This window comes from Equus asinus, chromosome 20 (genome assembly GCF_041296235.1).
Source record: "Equus asinus isolate D_3611 breed Donkey chromosome 20, EquAss-T2T_v2, whole genome shotgun sequence".
Classification (NCBI taxonomy): Eukaryota; Metazoa; Chordata; class Mammalia; order Perissodactyla; family Equidae; genus Equus; species Equus asinus.
In genome coordinates, this window is record NC_091809.1 from 96549385 (window position 1) to 96567373 (window position 17989).

A 17989-nucleotide genomic window follows, 5' to 3' on the forward strand; every position below is an offset into this window, starting at 1 on the left:
GACTCCTGATTCACCTCCAATAGACAATGATTTCCAGTTTTCTCAGATATGAACCACAAATGCAAACTCATCTTTAAGTAAAACCGTTTTTCCCAACACATTCCAGGTTACAAACTTTATAGCTAGACTCCCTGGTGCACCCGTCCTTCCTGGGAAACCTCTCGAACTGGCTGTGACATAGGCATGCAGAGATGTGAAATGCATGGTGTGTCAGCTGTCACTCTCCCCTTCGGGAAGCTTGACAGGCATCTCTATTGTCTTTCCCTCTCTGCCTGGAGAAGGCCTGAGTCTTCTCAACACGACCTAGGTGGTTGTCATCATTTGGAGTTGCCAAAAAAAGGGTAAAACCTACTGCCCAGTACAGTGGTGGAAGGAAATGTCTTCGGAGCTGCACATGCGCAGTTTTGGATCTCAACCCTACAACTCACCCAACCTCAGTGTGTTTATTTTTAAACTGGGACACTGCTACCCACTTCTCATGAGGTGGTTGTAAGAATATCTGTAAGGCATCTCATACCTCTTCTAGCACACTAAATGTGGGTTCCTCTCTCTTTTCTCCTCATTGTGGGACATTTCCGTGAAGATTTAAGGAGCATTTTCTTAATAACTTTAGGGCTGGGATAGATAACAGAATCACCAGGGAAGATCGGATGGATGTCTGGGTGAGGGAGATGGCCTGCATAGATTAGAGTGATAGACTTCTCAGAGTTTACCCAGGAGGAGACTACAGAATCTGGAAACTCCAGCTGGAGAGGAGGCCCAAAGGTAAGACAACCCGGCAGTGAGGCTGTGCTTTTGAGAGATAAGAAATGGTAATAAGGGATATTAGCAAGAAATGAAAGTGCACGACAAGTTTAGAAGAAAATGGTGAAGCAGCATACACAGCTGAGCCTAATTTGCTGGTAAACTAGCTATAAATTAAATAAAATTCTTAAATGAGGCGTCCACACCTTTCTCTAACTGTTTGATCCTGTCTTCTTTCTAATGAATCATCAGGGCCCATAATACACAGAGTGGCCATAAAAAAAGGAGATTGGTTGCCAGAAGTCAAACATGAGGAAAACAGTTTCAGTGCTTCAGAGTACATCCAATTAGTGCTTAGTAATAAGGAGAATTAACATTTTATTCATTGTTGCCAAACTCACCACAAACATGTTCTAAACGACTAGGACAGAAGAACGAGAAGGGCCTGGACTCGAAGGCGATGCCTCTTAACTAACCATGTAACAGCGATGGGACTTAGTCTCCTCATCTGTAGAATGAAGGGGCCATTTGACATGCATGGAAGGCTGATGGATCAGTAAGAAGGCTTTTGGTCCTAAGTAACAGAAAAGCTGGCTCATATTGGCTTAAATTATAAAGGGAATTTACTGGCTCATGTAATTGAAAGGCTCAAAAAGATTGGAAAAGCTTCAGGGTTGGCTCCCATGACTTAACTGGGAACGCATTTCCCCCCTCGCCATTTCTTGGCTCTACTTCCTCCATGTTGCTTAATCTGAGGCAGATCTCCCCAGATCCATTGGTTTTGCAAAATGGCTTCCAGCTCTTCCCTGGGGCTACGTGCCCTCATTCCTGGACAGCACAAGAGAAAACCTTTGTGCCATGTTTACCAACAGAAGTCTTGAGACTTACAATAACCACACCCTCTGAGGTCACACGCTCATCTCTGAACCAATCCCCACACAGGGGATGGAACGTGATGATTGGCCAGGCCTAAGCCATGTAGCACTAGCTCCAGTCCCACTGCTGAGCATGGCTTCAGCCTGCCTATAACTGCGTGGATTACCATATGGAATTGGCACAGTTGGGAATTGGGAAGGAGAGAAGGAAAGGGGCACCGTCAAGCAATACATTTTTGTGGTCTGTCGATTTCAAATTTTTGGAGGGTGAACAAAACTCCAATATATATAATATATACCAACGGAGCTGTACTAACTGATAGAAGAATGGGGTTTAGAGCCCTGTGTTCTGTTGCTCCTAAGAGACCTGCTTGGAAACCTAATGTTCCAGGAAACAGGGATAAAAATAATGTCTCTGGGCCCACCCAGCTCTATTCTTTGCTATTGCGTAATAAGCAAATACCTGCTAGGACAACATGTGCTCGTGTGGACTGTCTCCAGGCACTTCGGCAGGCCTTATGTTATTTGTTCTGTGCACAGCCCTGTGAACTAGGTAGAACGTTAATTTTATTAAGAATATGCTTTATGGTTACAGCTGTCTCAACATAGACTTATCAGTACCCAGCTATCGTTTTTCGAGCTTACCAAAGCTTGCAAGTATCTACCTAAGCTTCCGACAGACCAGAGCATTAGAGCCACACATCAGCACAAATGGCTAACGAAGCTGACCAATGCATGCAGCGAGGCAGAGCACGACTGCAGAAAGGAGGACGAAGGCGTTCTTCAAATGAACGGTGACCAGAAATCTGGTTCCCTGAGAGACACAGGGAGTTGACAAAATATCGTATTTACTTTGAAAGTCATGTGGAAACACTTCTTTGAAAAAGTTGAAGTTTCCCTTAATAAGAGCTTTGACTTAAAATCGGAAATACTTTTTAAAAAGTATTATTATTTTAAATGGAGGTAAATGTACATGACAAAATTTACCATCTTAACTCTTTTTAAGTGTACTGTTCAGTGGCATTAAGTGCATCGTTGGGCAGCACCACCACCGCCCATCTCCAGAACTCTTTTCATCTTGCAAAACTGAAACTTCGTACCCATAAAGCAATAACTTTCCACTCTCCCCACCCCGTGAGCTCCATTCGACTTTCTGGCTCTATGAGTTTGACTACTCTAGGTTCCTCACACTGCGATCATACAGTATTTGTCTTTTTTTATGACTGGTTTATTTCACTGAGCACAATGTCTTAAAGTTCGTCCATGTTGTAGCATGTGTCAGAATGTCCTCCCTCTGTAAGTTTGAATTGTATGTACACACCACATTTTATTTTTCCACTTGGCTGTTGGACACTTGGGCTGCTTCCACCCTTTGGCTGTCGTGATTAATGTTGCCATGAGCACGGGTGCACAAATATCTTTTTGAGACCCTGCTTTCAATTCTTTTGGGTATATACATCCTGGAGAAATGGCATTGCCGAATCACATGATGAAATACTTTTTATGACATGGTTTTGCTTTGTAAAATTCTTTCATATATACTCTAAATTAGCAAATAGACACTGATAATTCAGTGATTTCATTTTATAGGTTAACGACAGATAAAAAAGAGAAAGCAACCAGACAAAACTTTTGGAAGATCAAGTGGCTTCCTTCCGAGTCATGAGGTTTAAGCTGTCAAGGGTTCATTGTGTTCTAGGTTTGCATTTGTGCAGGACTCCTAATCACAAATCAAGTGCAAGGGGTCCATAGTGTAACTCAGGTTTAACTCAGAGCTCGGGTCCAAGAAAACAACGCCGCGCTTCAGGAATGAAACAAAGAGGGGCTTCTTCAGCGAGCAGGGAGAGGCTACTGGGTACCCAGATGTAACCTATTTCTGCTTATCTAGCCCACAGCCTTCCTTTTCAATCCGGACGGGATGCAGTGACAATGGAAACATGTCTCCATTTCTTCCTCGGTGGGGAAAAGAACATCTCCTTGTAAGGATGGTTTTGTTGTTTGAAAGTGATTTGTATTGAAGGTTGCATTTCATCAAATTTAACTTCTTCTCAACAACATTTCTGAAAGGGACTTGGCGAGTTCATTGCAGTCTACACCAGCTGCCGAAACAATCATGCTTTCAAACCCAGAAATGTGGTATTGAAACTTCTCCCAACTCAATCGACTTCACTGAAAAAAGAAAGCTAGCATTTTGCTCACATAAAGCAGCAGTAACTCAAGTACAGACCTCAGATTGTGTCCCGGGTGGTGAGCGGCTGACATACAACAATTTGGTGCTGGGGCAGTTGGAGAGAAAGAGTTTGTATCTCTCTACAATGAAGAAAGGCCCCACTTTGGGTCAGGCCATTCTGCTCTGAAAAAGCTGGGGAATGTTTCAGATGTGGCAACGAAGACACTGTCTCGTTCACACAGTCATTAATGGTATCACCTTTCATTAATTGGGTAACAACAGACACTAAAAATTCATCAAACAAAACCCCTTTTGATAGAGTCTTCACTGGTGATGTCATAGCCCATTGAGTACACGATGCTTTTTGCTCAAGAGGTTTCTGTCTGATTGCAAGCGCTATACATTCCCAGGATAATTTGTGAATCAGGAACTGGGTTGATTTTGGTGGAACAAAGACTAAGAATGCTAAATACCTTCCAGAATGTCTTTCAGACAACTGAAGTCATTGCTGCCTTAGACTGTCTTTCCTAAACGTTTCCACGTTATCACCTTGTAACCTAGGCTTCCATCAAAGATACAAGATTCCAGAGGATAGTGAATGAGCAGCCCCTCCCCTACTCTGCTCTGTCTCTTCCCTTCTCTCTCTTCCCAGGGGCATCTCTTTCTTACCTGTCATGTGTTGCCACCACCCTATTGTATATGTATGTCATTCATATCATTACCATCTATGGGGCTGAGACAGCTAAAGAGCCTTCTCGTCTGGTTCTTTCCTCCCGGTGCAGTAGGGGTTAACCTTTAGTGTACATAAGAATCCCAAGGGGGAACTGCTTTAAATGCAAATTCCCGGGCCAATCTCCAGTCAGGCTGATTCACTAGGTCTGGAGTGGGAGTCAGGAATCTGCATTTTAATAAACACCACAGGCAATTCTGGGTAGGTGGCCCTTGGACCTCACTTTAAGAAGCCATGTCCCTGAGGATGACGGCCCAGCACCTCTGCCCCAGCCAGGAGCTCAGCCTGGTCAGGAATGGGCTCATTTGGACAAGGGGCAGTTCCTAGATTTCCCTCAATGCACTTGAGAGCAACCACAGGTTTGCATAAACACAGTTTGCCGGATTATTTCTGGGGTTAATCATTAAGAGGAACTGATTCAGGCAGCAGGGTTTGGTCACACTTCTGCATGGCTTAATATAATTAAGGGCGGAACTTCCTGTTGGGGTGTTCCACGGCTGCCGTGAAGCGTGACTGACGGATACGACCTGGAGAAATTCCAGACAAAATACCAGTCCCCACAGAACTTTGTGAGCTGAGAATCTGGCCAACCCCTTCCTCTAGGCCTCAGTTTTCTCATGGGTCAGGGAGCTAGGCCTTACCTCTCATAGGTGTTAGGAAGATAAATGACTGAAAAACCACAGTGTCAAATGACATGCCACCCTTGAGATCCAACTTAAGGACATTTAGCAAAGGACTCTGGTGCCACTATGAGAACCGTGTTGTCTTAAAAGCTTGCCTGGAAGAGACAGAAAAGATCCAGCATGAAGCACGTGCTTTCACCCAGGTCCTCGACTAGACTCCTCCTCAGCCAGTGGCCCACTTCATCTTCACAACTCTTTGAGATAAAGTTGTGGCTTATGTAAATTCCTTCAGATTACAGGGATCAGAGATGCCTCATATCCCGGAGTTGGGTCCATAGACACAGGCGGGCGGAGGAAAGGTCCAAAGGAGAAACAGAGCTTAGTGAGCCCAATCCACACCCTTTCGCTTTTTAAAATCATACACTGAAATTGCATAGTTAAGTAATACGTGACTAGATTCTTCTGGTAAAATCATTGCAGATGAAGCTAAATTCCTCTTTGATCCCTCTGCAAATGTCTTCCTCTTCCAGCCGGGGTTCACTGCCTTCACTTTGGTGAACGTCCTTTGATACCTTGCTCTGTGCACGCACGTACAGATGTCTGCGCCCTGGGAAACATACGGTGTGATTTTATGTGTATGTATATGTGTTTTGTGTATATGTCTTTTAAAATGTATATGGGACTATCATGTTCATCACTCTGAAACTTGCCTTGTGCACTGGACAATGCATCTTGGAGCTTTGTTATTGCCGATACATATAAATCTATGTCACTGGCTTTAATAGCTGCTGAGCCGTCAGAGTGTGGGTATCCCCCCGTCTATTCAGTCATTCCCTTATTGGTGGATACTTTGATTGTACCATTGTTTTGCTAAAATGAAAATGGTTTAGTGCACGTCCCTGTTCATGCCTCGTGAGCACGTGTGTTTCTCTAAGGTAGACACTATGAAGTTGAATTGCTAGGACATGGGGTATGCACATTTTTATTTTTAATGGATATTACTAAATTGTCTCCAAAATAGGTATAGTGATTTACATCTCTTGGTCAACAATGTTATTATCAATTTTTAAAATGTTGCCAATCTGCTGGCAGAAAAAGGGCATCTCATTTCCCTCACGTGTGCATTTTCCTGATTTCCCGTCAGGCTGGGCATGATTTCACGTTTGGCCATTTGTGTTTCCTCTTTTATGAACTACCTGTAATCTCCCTCCACCCATTTTATATAGTGTGGCATGACTTCTTTTTTAAAACTAAATTTCAGGAGTTCTTTTTACATCCTGAATCCTAATCTTTTTGTATCTATGCTGTAAATACTTTCTCCTGGGTTTTTCCTCTGACTTTCTAACATTATTTCTGATATCCTTGTATATTTTTTCAATCAGAAGTTTCAAATTTTGATATGGTCATATTTATCAATGCTTTTTTAAATGAATTTTGCTCTTTTATGTCCTGTTTATGAAGGCCTCCCCAGGATATAACTATATTTTTGCATATTCTCTCCAGTTATCGTGTATTTTTCTGACTCAGAGCACTGCCTGAATCCACGTGCCCATCAGGGACCAGGGCTTAGATGACCGAGGACACTGAGTCCTCTCTGGGAAGCAACCCTTTATACATTTGAATTTCGGTTGGATCCAACTGCAGGTGGGAATCAGGAGTGTGCTTCTCAGGCTGCCCAAGGGGTACTCTGTTCAGGACTGGGTTGGAGCAAAAGGCTTTCTGTGGGACATCATAAAACAAAAGAAAATTCAAACTACTCTGTTCAGGAGGCAGAACATGTATGTGAAGAAAAATGCTGGGTTCAGCTTATCTTTTTGACAAATGTTGGGGGGTAAAGCAGTTGAATATGCATATTTGAGGATGAGGAGACCTGGAAAAGATGCAAAGATTTGGGAGCCATGGGGTATCAATAGTATTAAAGCCTGGGCAGTAAATGAGAGAGTCCTGGGGGGATGTGCGGAAGCAGGAGTCACAACCCCAAATGTCTGCAGTGGTCAGGAGAGTTCGAATGGACGTGAACTGGGTCATATTGGAGACGCAGACAGTGCTAGGTTTATGGCTACCTGGAAAGGTGTGCTCTGTTAATGACAGCCAGAACTGGCCTTCAGGCCACCCATTTGCAACGTACAGACTTTTGAAACTTCTCTCTCTGCCTCGTCTTCCATTTCTTACAAAGATGCTTGAGGCAGGTAGCCAGCTCTTCATAAACATCACTTCCTCTTCTTCTGAGGCACTCACCAAGTTTCCCAGCCTTCTTGCCATTATGAGTGGCCATGTGACTGGGTTCCAGCCAGTGAGACGTGAGTGGGACTGCTGTGTTCCATTTCCCTGCCAAGGCCTTGAAGAAGAGGGTGTGCCCCCTCCTCCCCTCTTCTGCCTCTGGCTGGAGGTAGATGATGAGGTCTGGGGGATTAGGAGCCACGAGAAGGAAGACACCAGGATCCTTGTATCACTGTCTGAAATAAAGCAACCTGCCAACTAAGACATCTGCTTTTGACTATTATGTGTGTGAAAAATAAACCTCTGTTATGTTTGGGCATTTTATGTGTTTATCTCTGTCTGTTACTACAGCCTAGCCTAATCTAAGTACATTTCTAATTAAACAAATACCAATAGTCCTGACTGTGAGCTCCGTATGGGCAGGGACCATGCCTGTCTAGCTCACTGCTGTATCCTCAACTCCTAGCGCAGGACACAGCAAGGAGTAGGCGCTTAATAAAACTTGTGGATAAAGCTGGCTAGGTTTTATTAAGCATTTATTCTGTACCAGACACTGTGCTGAACGTGATGTACGTTATTTCATTTCATGTTCATGGTAATTCTACAAGGAAGGTCATATTATTTTCCCTTTTTTTCCAGTTGAGGAGATTGAAGCTTAGAAAGCCTACAGCAGGTATTCAAATCTGGGCAGGGTGACCCCAGAACTGCACTTTAAAATGCTGGTACACAACCGTGTGCATACCCACCTTGACATTTTAACTCATGCAATTTTTCCCACCAAGGATCCCCTCAACCCCTTCCCTCCACCTATTAAAGCCCCACCTTCTTCAACCTTCCCAGGATCCCTTGACGGCTCTCCCCTTTAGTTACTCCAGCAGGAAGTTCCTATGTATTATTCCCACAACAGGGCTGCCACGTATCTTGTCTCCCCCTAGAAAGAAATTATTATAACCTCGAGGTTAGCACAGTATCTTAGATATTATTCACCTTAGTGTTCCTTACAGCACAGAGGAAGATCAAGGGTCTACTATGCACCAGGCATTCTCTAGGCACTGGGGACCAAAATAATAATAAGATAGTCAATTCATTCTTTCGAAAAGCTCTTAAGTCTCGTAGGGTAAACAGACATTAAAACAAAAAAAGCATCACAACACAATGTAACCTCTGCATGAACAGAGGCAGAAGAAGAGCAAGGAACCAGTTCTTCTCGGAGGAGGAAAGAAAGGATTTCCAGAGCATGTGATCTTTGAACTGCGCTTCTGAAGGATGAGGAGGAGTTTTCCATTTGTTGAAGGGGGCTCCTAATTAGTGGGGAAATCATGTACAAAAGCATGGAGGCATCAAGATGCAGGGGCTGTTTCAGATCAGAGAGGTGTTGACTTGCTAGAAGGTAGGGTTCATTCATTCATCCATTTATTTATTCAACAGATACTGAGTAAACCTAGAATGTGCCAGGCACTGTGCTAAATGCAGAGGATTCAAAAGTGAGCAAAACAGATACGATCCCTACTGTGGTGGAGCTTAAATCCAGCGGGGATGGCAGCTGATAACAAAGCTCTAACCATCGTGTGTCAGAGAGGAGGGACAAGGGATATCCAAGTGTGTGAGGGAGGAGTTGGGGGAGTGGGCTGGGCCAGATTATGAGACCCCCAATACTGTGCTAGGGAGATGGAAATCCCCCTTCAACCCATTGCCGAGTCCTGCCTCTCCCACCTCCCTGAGAGCTCCCAATTTTGTCCAGCTCGCTCACCACCATGACTCTCAGTGCATGCCACCATCCGCTCCTTGAATGAATGTGACAATCTTCTAAGGGGCCTCCTTGTCTCTTGTCCCCCACCCCTAGCCGTCATCCTCAATGCAAACAGTGTGATTTTTCAAGATGAGAATGATCACGTTACACCCTGTGGTAGGCAGAAATCTAAGATGGCCCCATGAGCGCCATCACCCTGGTGTTACTCTGATGATCATGTTATGTCACACAGCAAAAGGGATTTTGCAGATATAGTTAAGGCTACTAATTAGTCGACCATGAAATAGGGAAATGATCCAGCTGAATCTACCTAATGACGTGAGCTCTTCAAAAGCAGAGAGTTCTCTCCAGCAGGTAGTATAAGGGGAAGTCAGAGAGACTCAGAGCCAAGGAGGATTCAAAGGGCTCGACAAGCTGTTGCTGGCTTGAAGATAAAGGAGGGCCATGTGGAAAGGCCCTGAGAGAGGCTCCTAGGAGCTGAGAGCGACCCGCAGTCAACAGCCAGCAGGAAAACAGGGACCACAGTCCTACAACTACAAGGAACTGGATGCTGCCAACGACCCGAGTGATCTTGGAAATGGATTCTTTCCCAGAGCCCCCACATGAGAACTCAACCCAGCCAACACCTTGCCTTTGGCCTTGGGAGACCCCGAGCAGAGACCCCAGCCATGCCATGCTGGACTTCTGACCTCCAGAACTGCGAACTGATAAACGGGTGTTATTTCGAGCTTAAATGTGTGGTAATTTGCTACACAGCAATATAAAACTAATACACCCCCATGGTTTCTAACCCTCCAATAAAACTTTTATTGTGGACTTACCTGGTCCAGGCATTTAATCCTCGTAACAGTCCTAATAGGCAGATCTTTTTATTATCACCATTTCACAGATGAGGAAACAGGCTGGGAGAGATGAAAACTTTTCCTAAGGTCACAAAGCTTACTAGTCACTTACTAGTGACAGGGCTGAGATTTTTACTCAACCAGTCTGACCTCAGAATCCACACTCTGTGGCTTTTCATTTTCCTTAGGACAGGTCCAAATACTGATGCAAGGAATTTAAATCCTTCCTGATCCGGCTCCTGCTCTCTCATCCAACTTCATTCTTAGACACTCCTCTCCTTTAAACTCCTTAGAGCCCTGGTAACTGCCATGCTCTCTTGATTCCTTGACTTTGCACATATGGCTCCTTCTGCCTGGGATGCTGCCTGCCTCCTCCCCTCTATCTATTTTTCCTTTGGTAAACTCAAATGGTGCTTCCGGTCTTGCCTAAGATGCCACCTCCCCCGGGAAGACTTCCTTGACTCTCCCAGACTGAGTAGGATGCTACTCCAGCATTCCCCTAGCACCTCATGCTCTCCTTTATCAGAGCACAGAAGCCCTGTGTTGGACCTGTTTACTCAGCTGTGCTCTCCGCTAGATTGTCAGTTCCCTGCAGGCAAGACTGATTTGTTCATCACCAAATCTCTAGAACAGTATCTGGAGTACAGTAGGTCCTCAATAAATATTTACTGAGTGAATGAATAGAAGTGCTTTATTTGGGAGGCAATGGGGGCCATCAAAGGTCTTGAAGCAAGGGAGTGACCTTATCAGACCTGTGCTCACAAGGATAAGCTCAGGGCAATCCTTCCACACAAGGGACCATCTTCATCAGAATCTGAGGATGAAAAAAGTCCATTTGCATTGTGGTCTTGGATTTCTTGAGCTGTGAAACTGGGCACTTACCTCTTCTTGACCACGTCTGGATACTGGAAAATGCCAGAAACTATCACGGTAGTCACTAGGTTCCCCCTTGTGGAGGTGGCATGTGAGAAAAGAGCTTGTGACTTGGGTCTGGGCCCGGAACTCCCACTAGAATCAGGCGTCCCCCTGCCAAGAAGGCTGTGCGAGGCCGAGGCGATGCGGGGAGCCACAGACATGACCCTGGGGGGACCGGGAGCAGCCTCTGAACGTCCTCCTCCAGCTTAGGTCTCCTATATCTACACTTGCTCACGGAGCACACTGCCCCATCTTGTTATCCTTAAATATGCAAACACTGCCTCCTGACGCGGAAGACGGGAAGGCCTTCCTCGTTAAAGGTGGGCTTACAGCTCCCAGCTGAAGGGCATGTGATGCGATCTGAGGCTCTCCGTTAGAGACGCTGACTGTCTTGGTTTCCCTGTCTGTGCAAAGGGCACTCCCCCAGACGGCGCTGCCTTGACTGACCAGGAAACGCGTCTAGGGGCGCCGGGAAACGTGCAAAAGTTGTCAACAGGCGTCCAACTGGCTCTAGACGCATGGAGAGGAGCCAATGGGCCGAGGGAGACGCAGAGCCGACTTTTGCCTAAGCGCGGGCTCCAGGCCCTGAAGCGGACGGGTCCCCGAGTTCTCCCTGCGCGGACACGAAACAGAGTCGCCCGTCCGCAGACAGGGCGGAGACTCCTGTCTGCGGCGCAGGAGAGGGGCGGACTGGGCGCACCCGGCGCGGCGAGGCCGCGAGGGGCGGGCCTGGGCGCCGCGACTCCCGCGCTCAGGCCACAGCTCTGGGTGCCAGGGGCGGGAAGGGGAGGAGCCACGTGGGGAGGAGCAAAACCCGGAGGCCCCGGGAACCTTGGGCAGAGCCAGAACGGCGGGAGCCCGAGCCCGGGCGCAGTGCCCTGGGAGCGCGCGCCGTCCGGGCCGAGCGCAGCCGCAGCTGCTCCAGCCCGCGCTAGCGCTTGCCTTTGGTGCGCGGCCGGGGAGAAGGTCCAGTACTGACGGAGGCGAGAGTCCTGGGCTCCTGTCCTCTCCTAGAGCTGCCAGGCTGCTCGCCCTGCCCTTGCTGCCCCCGCGGGGCCCGGCCCGACCCTTCACCTGTGTCCTGGTTGCGCCATGGATCCTTCGGAGAAGAAGATATCGGTGTGGATCTGCCAGGAGGAGAAGCTAGTGTCCGGCCTCTCCCGCCGCACCACTTGCTCGGACGTGGTGCGGGTGCTGTTGGAGGACGGCTGCCGGCGGCCAAGGAGGCATCGGCGGAGCCGGCGGCGGGGGGCAGCCGGCGACCCGCCAAGCCCGGGGGAGATGCCGGAACCCCCGGACGAGGACGACGAGGACGACGACGAGGCGCTGCCACAGGGCATGCTGTGTGGGCCTCCGCAGTGCTATTGCATCGTGGAGAAGTGGCGGGGCTTTGAGCGCATCTTGCCCAACAAGACGCGCATCTTGCGCCTCTGGGCTGCCTGGGGCGACGAGCGAGAGAATGTACGCTTCGTGCTGGTCCGCAGCGAGGCGTCGCTGCCCAACGCGGGCCCCCGCAGCGCCGAGGCGCGCGTCGTGCTCAGTCGCGAGCGCCCATGCTCGGCCCGGGGGGTCCCGGCGCGGCCCAGCCTAGCCATGACCCAGGAGAAGCAGCGGCGGGTGGTGCGCAAGGCCTTCCGCAAGCTGGCCAAGCTCAACCGGCGGCGCCAGCAGCAGCCGTCGTCGCCCTGTTCATCCACTTCGTCGTCCACAGCTTCGTCTTGCTCGTCGTCGCCACGGGCCACCGAGAGCGCGTCGGTGGAGCGTATGGAGACGCTGGTGCATCTGGTGCTTTCGCAGGACCACACCATCCGTCAGCAGGTGCAGCGGCTCCGGGAGCTGGACTGCGAGATCGATCGCTACGAGGCCAAGGTGCACCTGGACCGCATGCGGCGGCACGGAGTCAACTACGTGCAGGATACTTACTTGGTGGGCGCAGACATCGAGGTCGACGGGCCCAGCCCGGAAGAGGAGCCGGAGGCGGCGGCAGCGGCGGCGGCGGCGGCGGCGGTGGCGCCCCTGGACGGCGAGGCTCAGGCGGCCGCGCTGGAGGAGCTGGCCCGGCGTTGCGACGACCTGCTGCGGCTGCAGGAGCAGCGGGCCCAACAGGAGGAGTTGCTCGAGCGCCTCTCAGCCGAGATTCAGGAGGAGCTGAACCAGAGATGGATGCGGCGGCGCCAGGAGGAGCTCGCAGCGCGAGAGGGGCCCCCGGAGCCGGATGGCAGCCTCGACGGCGAGCTGCTGCTGGAGCAGGAGCGGGTCAGAACTCAGCTTAGCACCAGCCTCTACATCGGGCTCCGGCTCAACACGGACCTGGAGGCCGTTAAGTCGGACTTGGATTACAGCCAGCAGCAGTGGGACAGCAAGGAGCGCGAGCTGCAGGGCCTTCTCCAGACTTTGCACACGTTGGAGCTGACGGTAGCGCCCAGTGGGACTCCCGGCTCCGGCGGACCCTCGCGGGAACCCCGGCCTCAAGCCTGCGCCGAGGTGTGGGTGGACCAGGCCCGCGGACTGGCCAAGAGCTGCCCTGGCAACGACGAGGATTCGGATACCGGTCTGAGCTCTATGCACAGCCAGGACTCGGACTCGGTGCCGGTGTGCGAATCCCTTGTGTAGGGGGAGAAGCGTGGGGGAGGGAGACGGCCTTTTCTCCCTTCCTTGTAGAAAGCACCAGCCCGGCCGGCTCAGGGACTTGAAACCGGGCTGCGGGTGGGCCCGGACCTCCTGCCGGGCAGCAGTGCCCGGACCGGGCGCGGGGAGGGGATCGGGTCGCCTGCCCCGCAGCCGCCCTCCTCTGGCTCCGGAGCGAGTGCCGAGGAGGACGCGGGAGAAGGAAGGCGGGTCTCCAGTGCAAGCTCTTTTAGGGGAAGGAAGGAGGGAGGATGTGAGAACCCCATATTAGAAAACAAACGCCCCAGGGAAATTGATGTGGTCCGAGCCCATTTTCAAAAAAGGAGAGAAAAAGTATTATGGAGAGTTCACCACTCTTCTGTATGGGAAGGACTGATGGCAGCTAGAACTTTAGTTTGTGGCATAAAGTGCTTTTAAAAGAAACACTTGGATGGAAAGGAAATTCCTTGAATGTTAATTGTGACTGTGAACGTGTTAAAACTAGCCAAAGAGGACGCACTGGTGTTGGTCTCAGCCTTTCTTACATCTTTGATAAAACCCATAGGCACCCAAATCCTGGCTGTTTACATTTCTGCAGATTGGAGAATTACTCATCTGCTAAACTGTTTGCCTTTTATTTTCTTTCAAAGGCTGAACTGTATCAAAGACTGACCTTGTATTTCCTCCTAGCAAATACAGTCTATGTTAAACTGGGATCCTTTTTCCAAAATAACCTTTTATTATTACCAAAGCCAAACATAACCCTTTTGAGATATGGAGTCCTGGCAGACATAATCCCAGGTTAAAATTTAATCTAGGCCCGTTGGGATTTGCTCCTGCGAAAGTATGTGTCTTGTCCTTTCATTCATATTGCAACATCCACTCAGTCACTGTTCCTTCAGAAAAAATAAAAGGGAAGTTGCAGAATTCAAGTTAAGTACAACTAAATTTGCTGTTTAGTGAACACTCTTACTGAAACTAAGACTTGAAAGCAAAGATCTTTGCTAGCGTTCAGCTTTTGGCCTGAGCTGTAAGATTGAAAGCAATCATGACCTCAGTGGATTTTCCCCAAACCCAAGTCTACCATCAGAATCTTTGGTCAGAGATTAATCAGTTACTTGTTCAGACCTAAACTGAGATAGTGTAAATATTAAGGCTTGCTGGATAAGGCCTGAAAAGAAAAAAAAAAAATCCAACAATCTAATATACACCTTGAGTGAACAATTTGATTAAGAATGGCACGTAGCCATAGATAAAAGCATATGAAAGGGAGCTGACCCCTTGACTTGAATGACTCTTTTGTGGCTCACGCCTTTGCACATGCCAGGTGATGCAAGTGCAAAACGCCTCCCTCAATAGCTGGCGATGGAGCCCTGATGTGGGCTCCATGTCATTGTTCCAGTTATTTCAGTGAAAACTTATCAGTTGGAGCTGGTTGTTGCCCCTGTGGAAGGAGCCTGCTGGCAGTGTTCCCTCTGGAGCTCAGTACTTCTGAGGAATGTGGGATCTAATCTGTCCCAAGGAGGATTAACAATGGGGTGTGTGTGTGGTGCCAGCCTGGTGCAGAAGCCTGGTATCAATCTCCCCGTGGAGGGGATGACTCCAGTTTCAACCCTACATGCGAAGATAACTTAAGAGGTCTTGCTTTACAGAGAAGTTTCTTCCCTTGGAGAGATTCTCTGTCTGTCCAATGGGAGCCTGCCCCCCTGACCTCCCCAAGCCATTTGGACTGTCTCCTTTTCAGAGACAGTCCGCTCCACCCCACCTTCACCATGCTATTACAACACTCATGGATATTTTCAAATTTTCCAGTAAAATGGGAATTAAAAGGCCCCTTTCTTAATTGATGTTTTCGGAAGACATTAGCTGGCATAATTATGGTTTTTTAGTTTCGTCTGATGCAGAAAACGTCTATGCATTTGGTCTTGAGCACAATTAAAATGAGGAAGGGACCAAAAGAAACCTACTGTCCCCAGACAATCATTTGCTCCCATTAAAAAAAGCCTAATGACAGCTTTCCTTTTGAGACAGAGGTAAAATCCTCATTAGTGTGTGACAAACGCCACTTTTCTGCGTGGTTTATGCTGGCAGTGGGCTGACCTGGCAGTTTGAAAATTATTGTGCTTTTTGTTTTTCCCCAGGGTGCTGGGGGAGGTGGTGCTTGGACTTTTATTGACTCAAAAGAGAACCCAGAAGTTGGCAGAACAGGACTGCTGGCAGAAAGGGGCTGTTTTCCATTTCTCTGTTATTATTTTAAACTTTGACGGGCTGCTGACGTCAGCAAATATGCCTGAAGCCTGTAAAGCAAATAAGGCACATCACAGGGAGAAGGACTGTGGGATTTTCTGGTGCCCTCTTTCCAGAACCTTCCTGTCCCAGCCACCTGAAGATGCTTCTCCAGTCAGCTCTTCAGGCAGCAACGGGGTTTGTTTATATAACAATGGGTGGCCTCATCTGCCCATTTTTTCTTTCATCCAAATCAATTATGTCCCCCAAAGTCACTCTGTGTGGATAGGAGAAAGGAGGGCAGGGGAGGTAAAAAAAAGGAGACAATAGTTCCTTTTACTAAGAGCTTTTGTAAGCCTGAGAAAGGTGAAATATGGATATAAAAAGCACCAAAACAGGGCCTATGCTTAGCCTCATAAATGCCAGATTGTTTTAAAATTTCATCCACTTTTTAAATAATCATCACGGCACTAGGAATAAGAATGGACGCGTAGCGGTGAATGCGCCCGCGCCAGGATTTCGGTGCCCCTGGGAACAGCAACTCCTCTCCTGTTCTCCAGGCCTAACAGAAATCCGGGGGAGGAGCCAGCGAGGTCGGGAGGAGAGTATGGAACAGAGTAGGCTCCCTACCCGGAAGCCCCATCGTTTTTTTGGAACTGATGCAATTTATTGTATCTTCGATCTTAATTATTCCATTCTTAGCCACCTCCCAAGCCAAAAAGATTCCATCTGGCATCTCTGTCTGTTTACTTCTTTATAAAACACGTTTATTATTATTATCTGACGATAAAAGTTATATACTATAGTCCTTATGATGGACCTAAACATAAGTAAGAAGAAAGAAAAGTCACTCAAAATCCTGTCACTAAAAGCCTACCACTACCAACATTTGGTATCTTTCCTTCCAGACCTTTTGAATTGTGAAGGTTTTATATTTTGCTTCTTTTTTTTAAAAAAAAGTATAATTTTGATGAGATTGTGCTTTTATGCTCAGGGTTTGACAGACTCCTTGTAAGCGGCTCCATCCGTCTGCTGGATGCACCATAGCGTGTGTAACTGTTCTCGTATTGTTAGCTTGTTCCCAATATATTTTTTTTACCATTATAAAGTAACACCGTGATAAACTTCTTTGTGCACGTATCTGTTTCCCTAATTAGACTGTCTCCCAATAGGGTAGGTTCCCAGAAAGAGAATTCCCAGAGTACAAACATTTAAAGTCTTGATACTTAATTGCCAATTGGTTTTCAGAAGATTTGTTTTAATTACAATCTACTGTGCATGACAGTGTATGTTTCACCACACCCTGGCTTTCATTAGATATATTTTGTTAAGAAAATATTTTAATCATAATTAATTAATTAATTATTCATGGCCCCAGGAACCCAGGGCTGGCAACCCCTGACTTAGAATATCCTTATAACAGAAAGGGCGGGTCATCCGGCCAAAAGTGCCTTCTTCCCGTTTCCTTGTCTTCCTGGGCACCACTTAGTAACAGAAATCTTGTCTCATATCTGAGATGTCCGGAGATCTGTGCCAGCAGGGAGGGCAAAACTCCACATGAGCGAGATTAAGGGGATTAACAAATAGGAGGACCACATTTATAAAAAGAAAATATTCATATTATCTTTTTTCGTCTCGAGTCTAGCAGAAAAGTTTATTTTTAGAAGGTGATGTCATACAACGTATTTGATTTTGTACTTCTCTCTACTCACCCCTACCAAAAGTGGAATCAAAATAAAATAAATACATAAGCCAGCTTGTTAATTAGCAGTCTCTAATTAATAGTTTAGATTTTTCTAAGAATTTCTTTTTACATATGATACCACATCTGAGCTTGGCCTTAAATTCTTGAAGAGGGAAAACTTGATTATAACAATTTGTGACATTTCCAGTGTGAAAATGTTTGTGAAACACGTTCTCCCAAACGGAGAGGAAGGAAGCTGGGGAGGAACTGCCCTTCGTGGAGTGCTCTCCAAATGCCAGAGCCTTGTGGAGAGTATTTTCCTGTGCATTTTCTCTGCATTCATCTTGTGAGATAGAACTTTTTAACGTCCAGCTTTTACAGATAAAGAACTGAAGCCACCCAGCTGACAGGCAGCAGATGCAGGATTTGAATCCAAGCCTGACTCTGAAATCCATGCCCATTTTGCGACATCACACCTGTCCCACTACACCCATGGAGTGTTGGGCACACCCAGGGAAAGATTCCTCACAGGCCTATAGTGTTGGCACTGGGAGGGCCTCACAGGTGATCCAGTCTTGTCCGAGTGTTTCCACCAGGACGTGG

The 17989-nt window shown here is 47.6% G+C and overlaps 1 protein-coding gene across 1 annotated transcript; it reads left to right on the forward strand.

The window, feature by feature from the left end:
- The first annotated feature begins 11435 nt into the window (after positions 1-11435).
- Positions 11436-17487, forward strand: RASSF10 (Ras association domain family member 10). The gene has a single exon (XM_014844149.3). The coding sequence runs from the start codon at positions 11962-11964 to the stop codon at positions 13480-13482; it is 1521 nt and encodes a 506-aa protein (XP_014699635.3). The 5' UTR covers positions 11436-11961; the 3' UTR covers positions 13483-17487.
- The last annotated feature ends 502 nt before the right edge of the window (positions 17488-17989 follow it).

What these genes read in the sequence shown, in the direction of transcription:
- RASSF10 (XM_014844149.3), top strand. Translation starts at nt 11,962, where the DNA reads ATGGATCCTTCGGAGAAGAAGATATCGGTGTGGATCTGCCAGGAGGAG.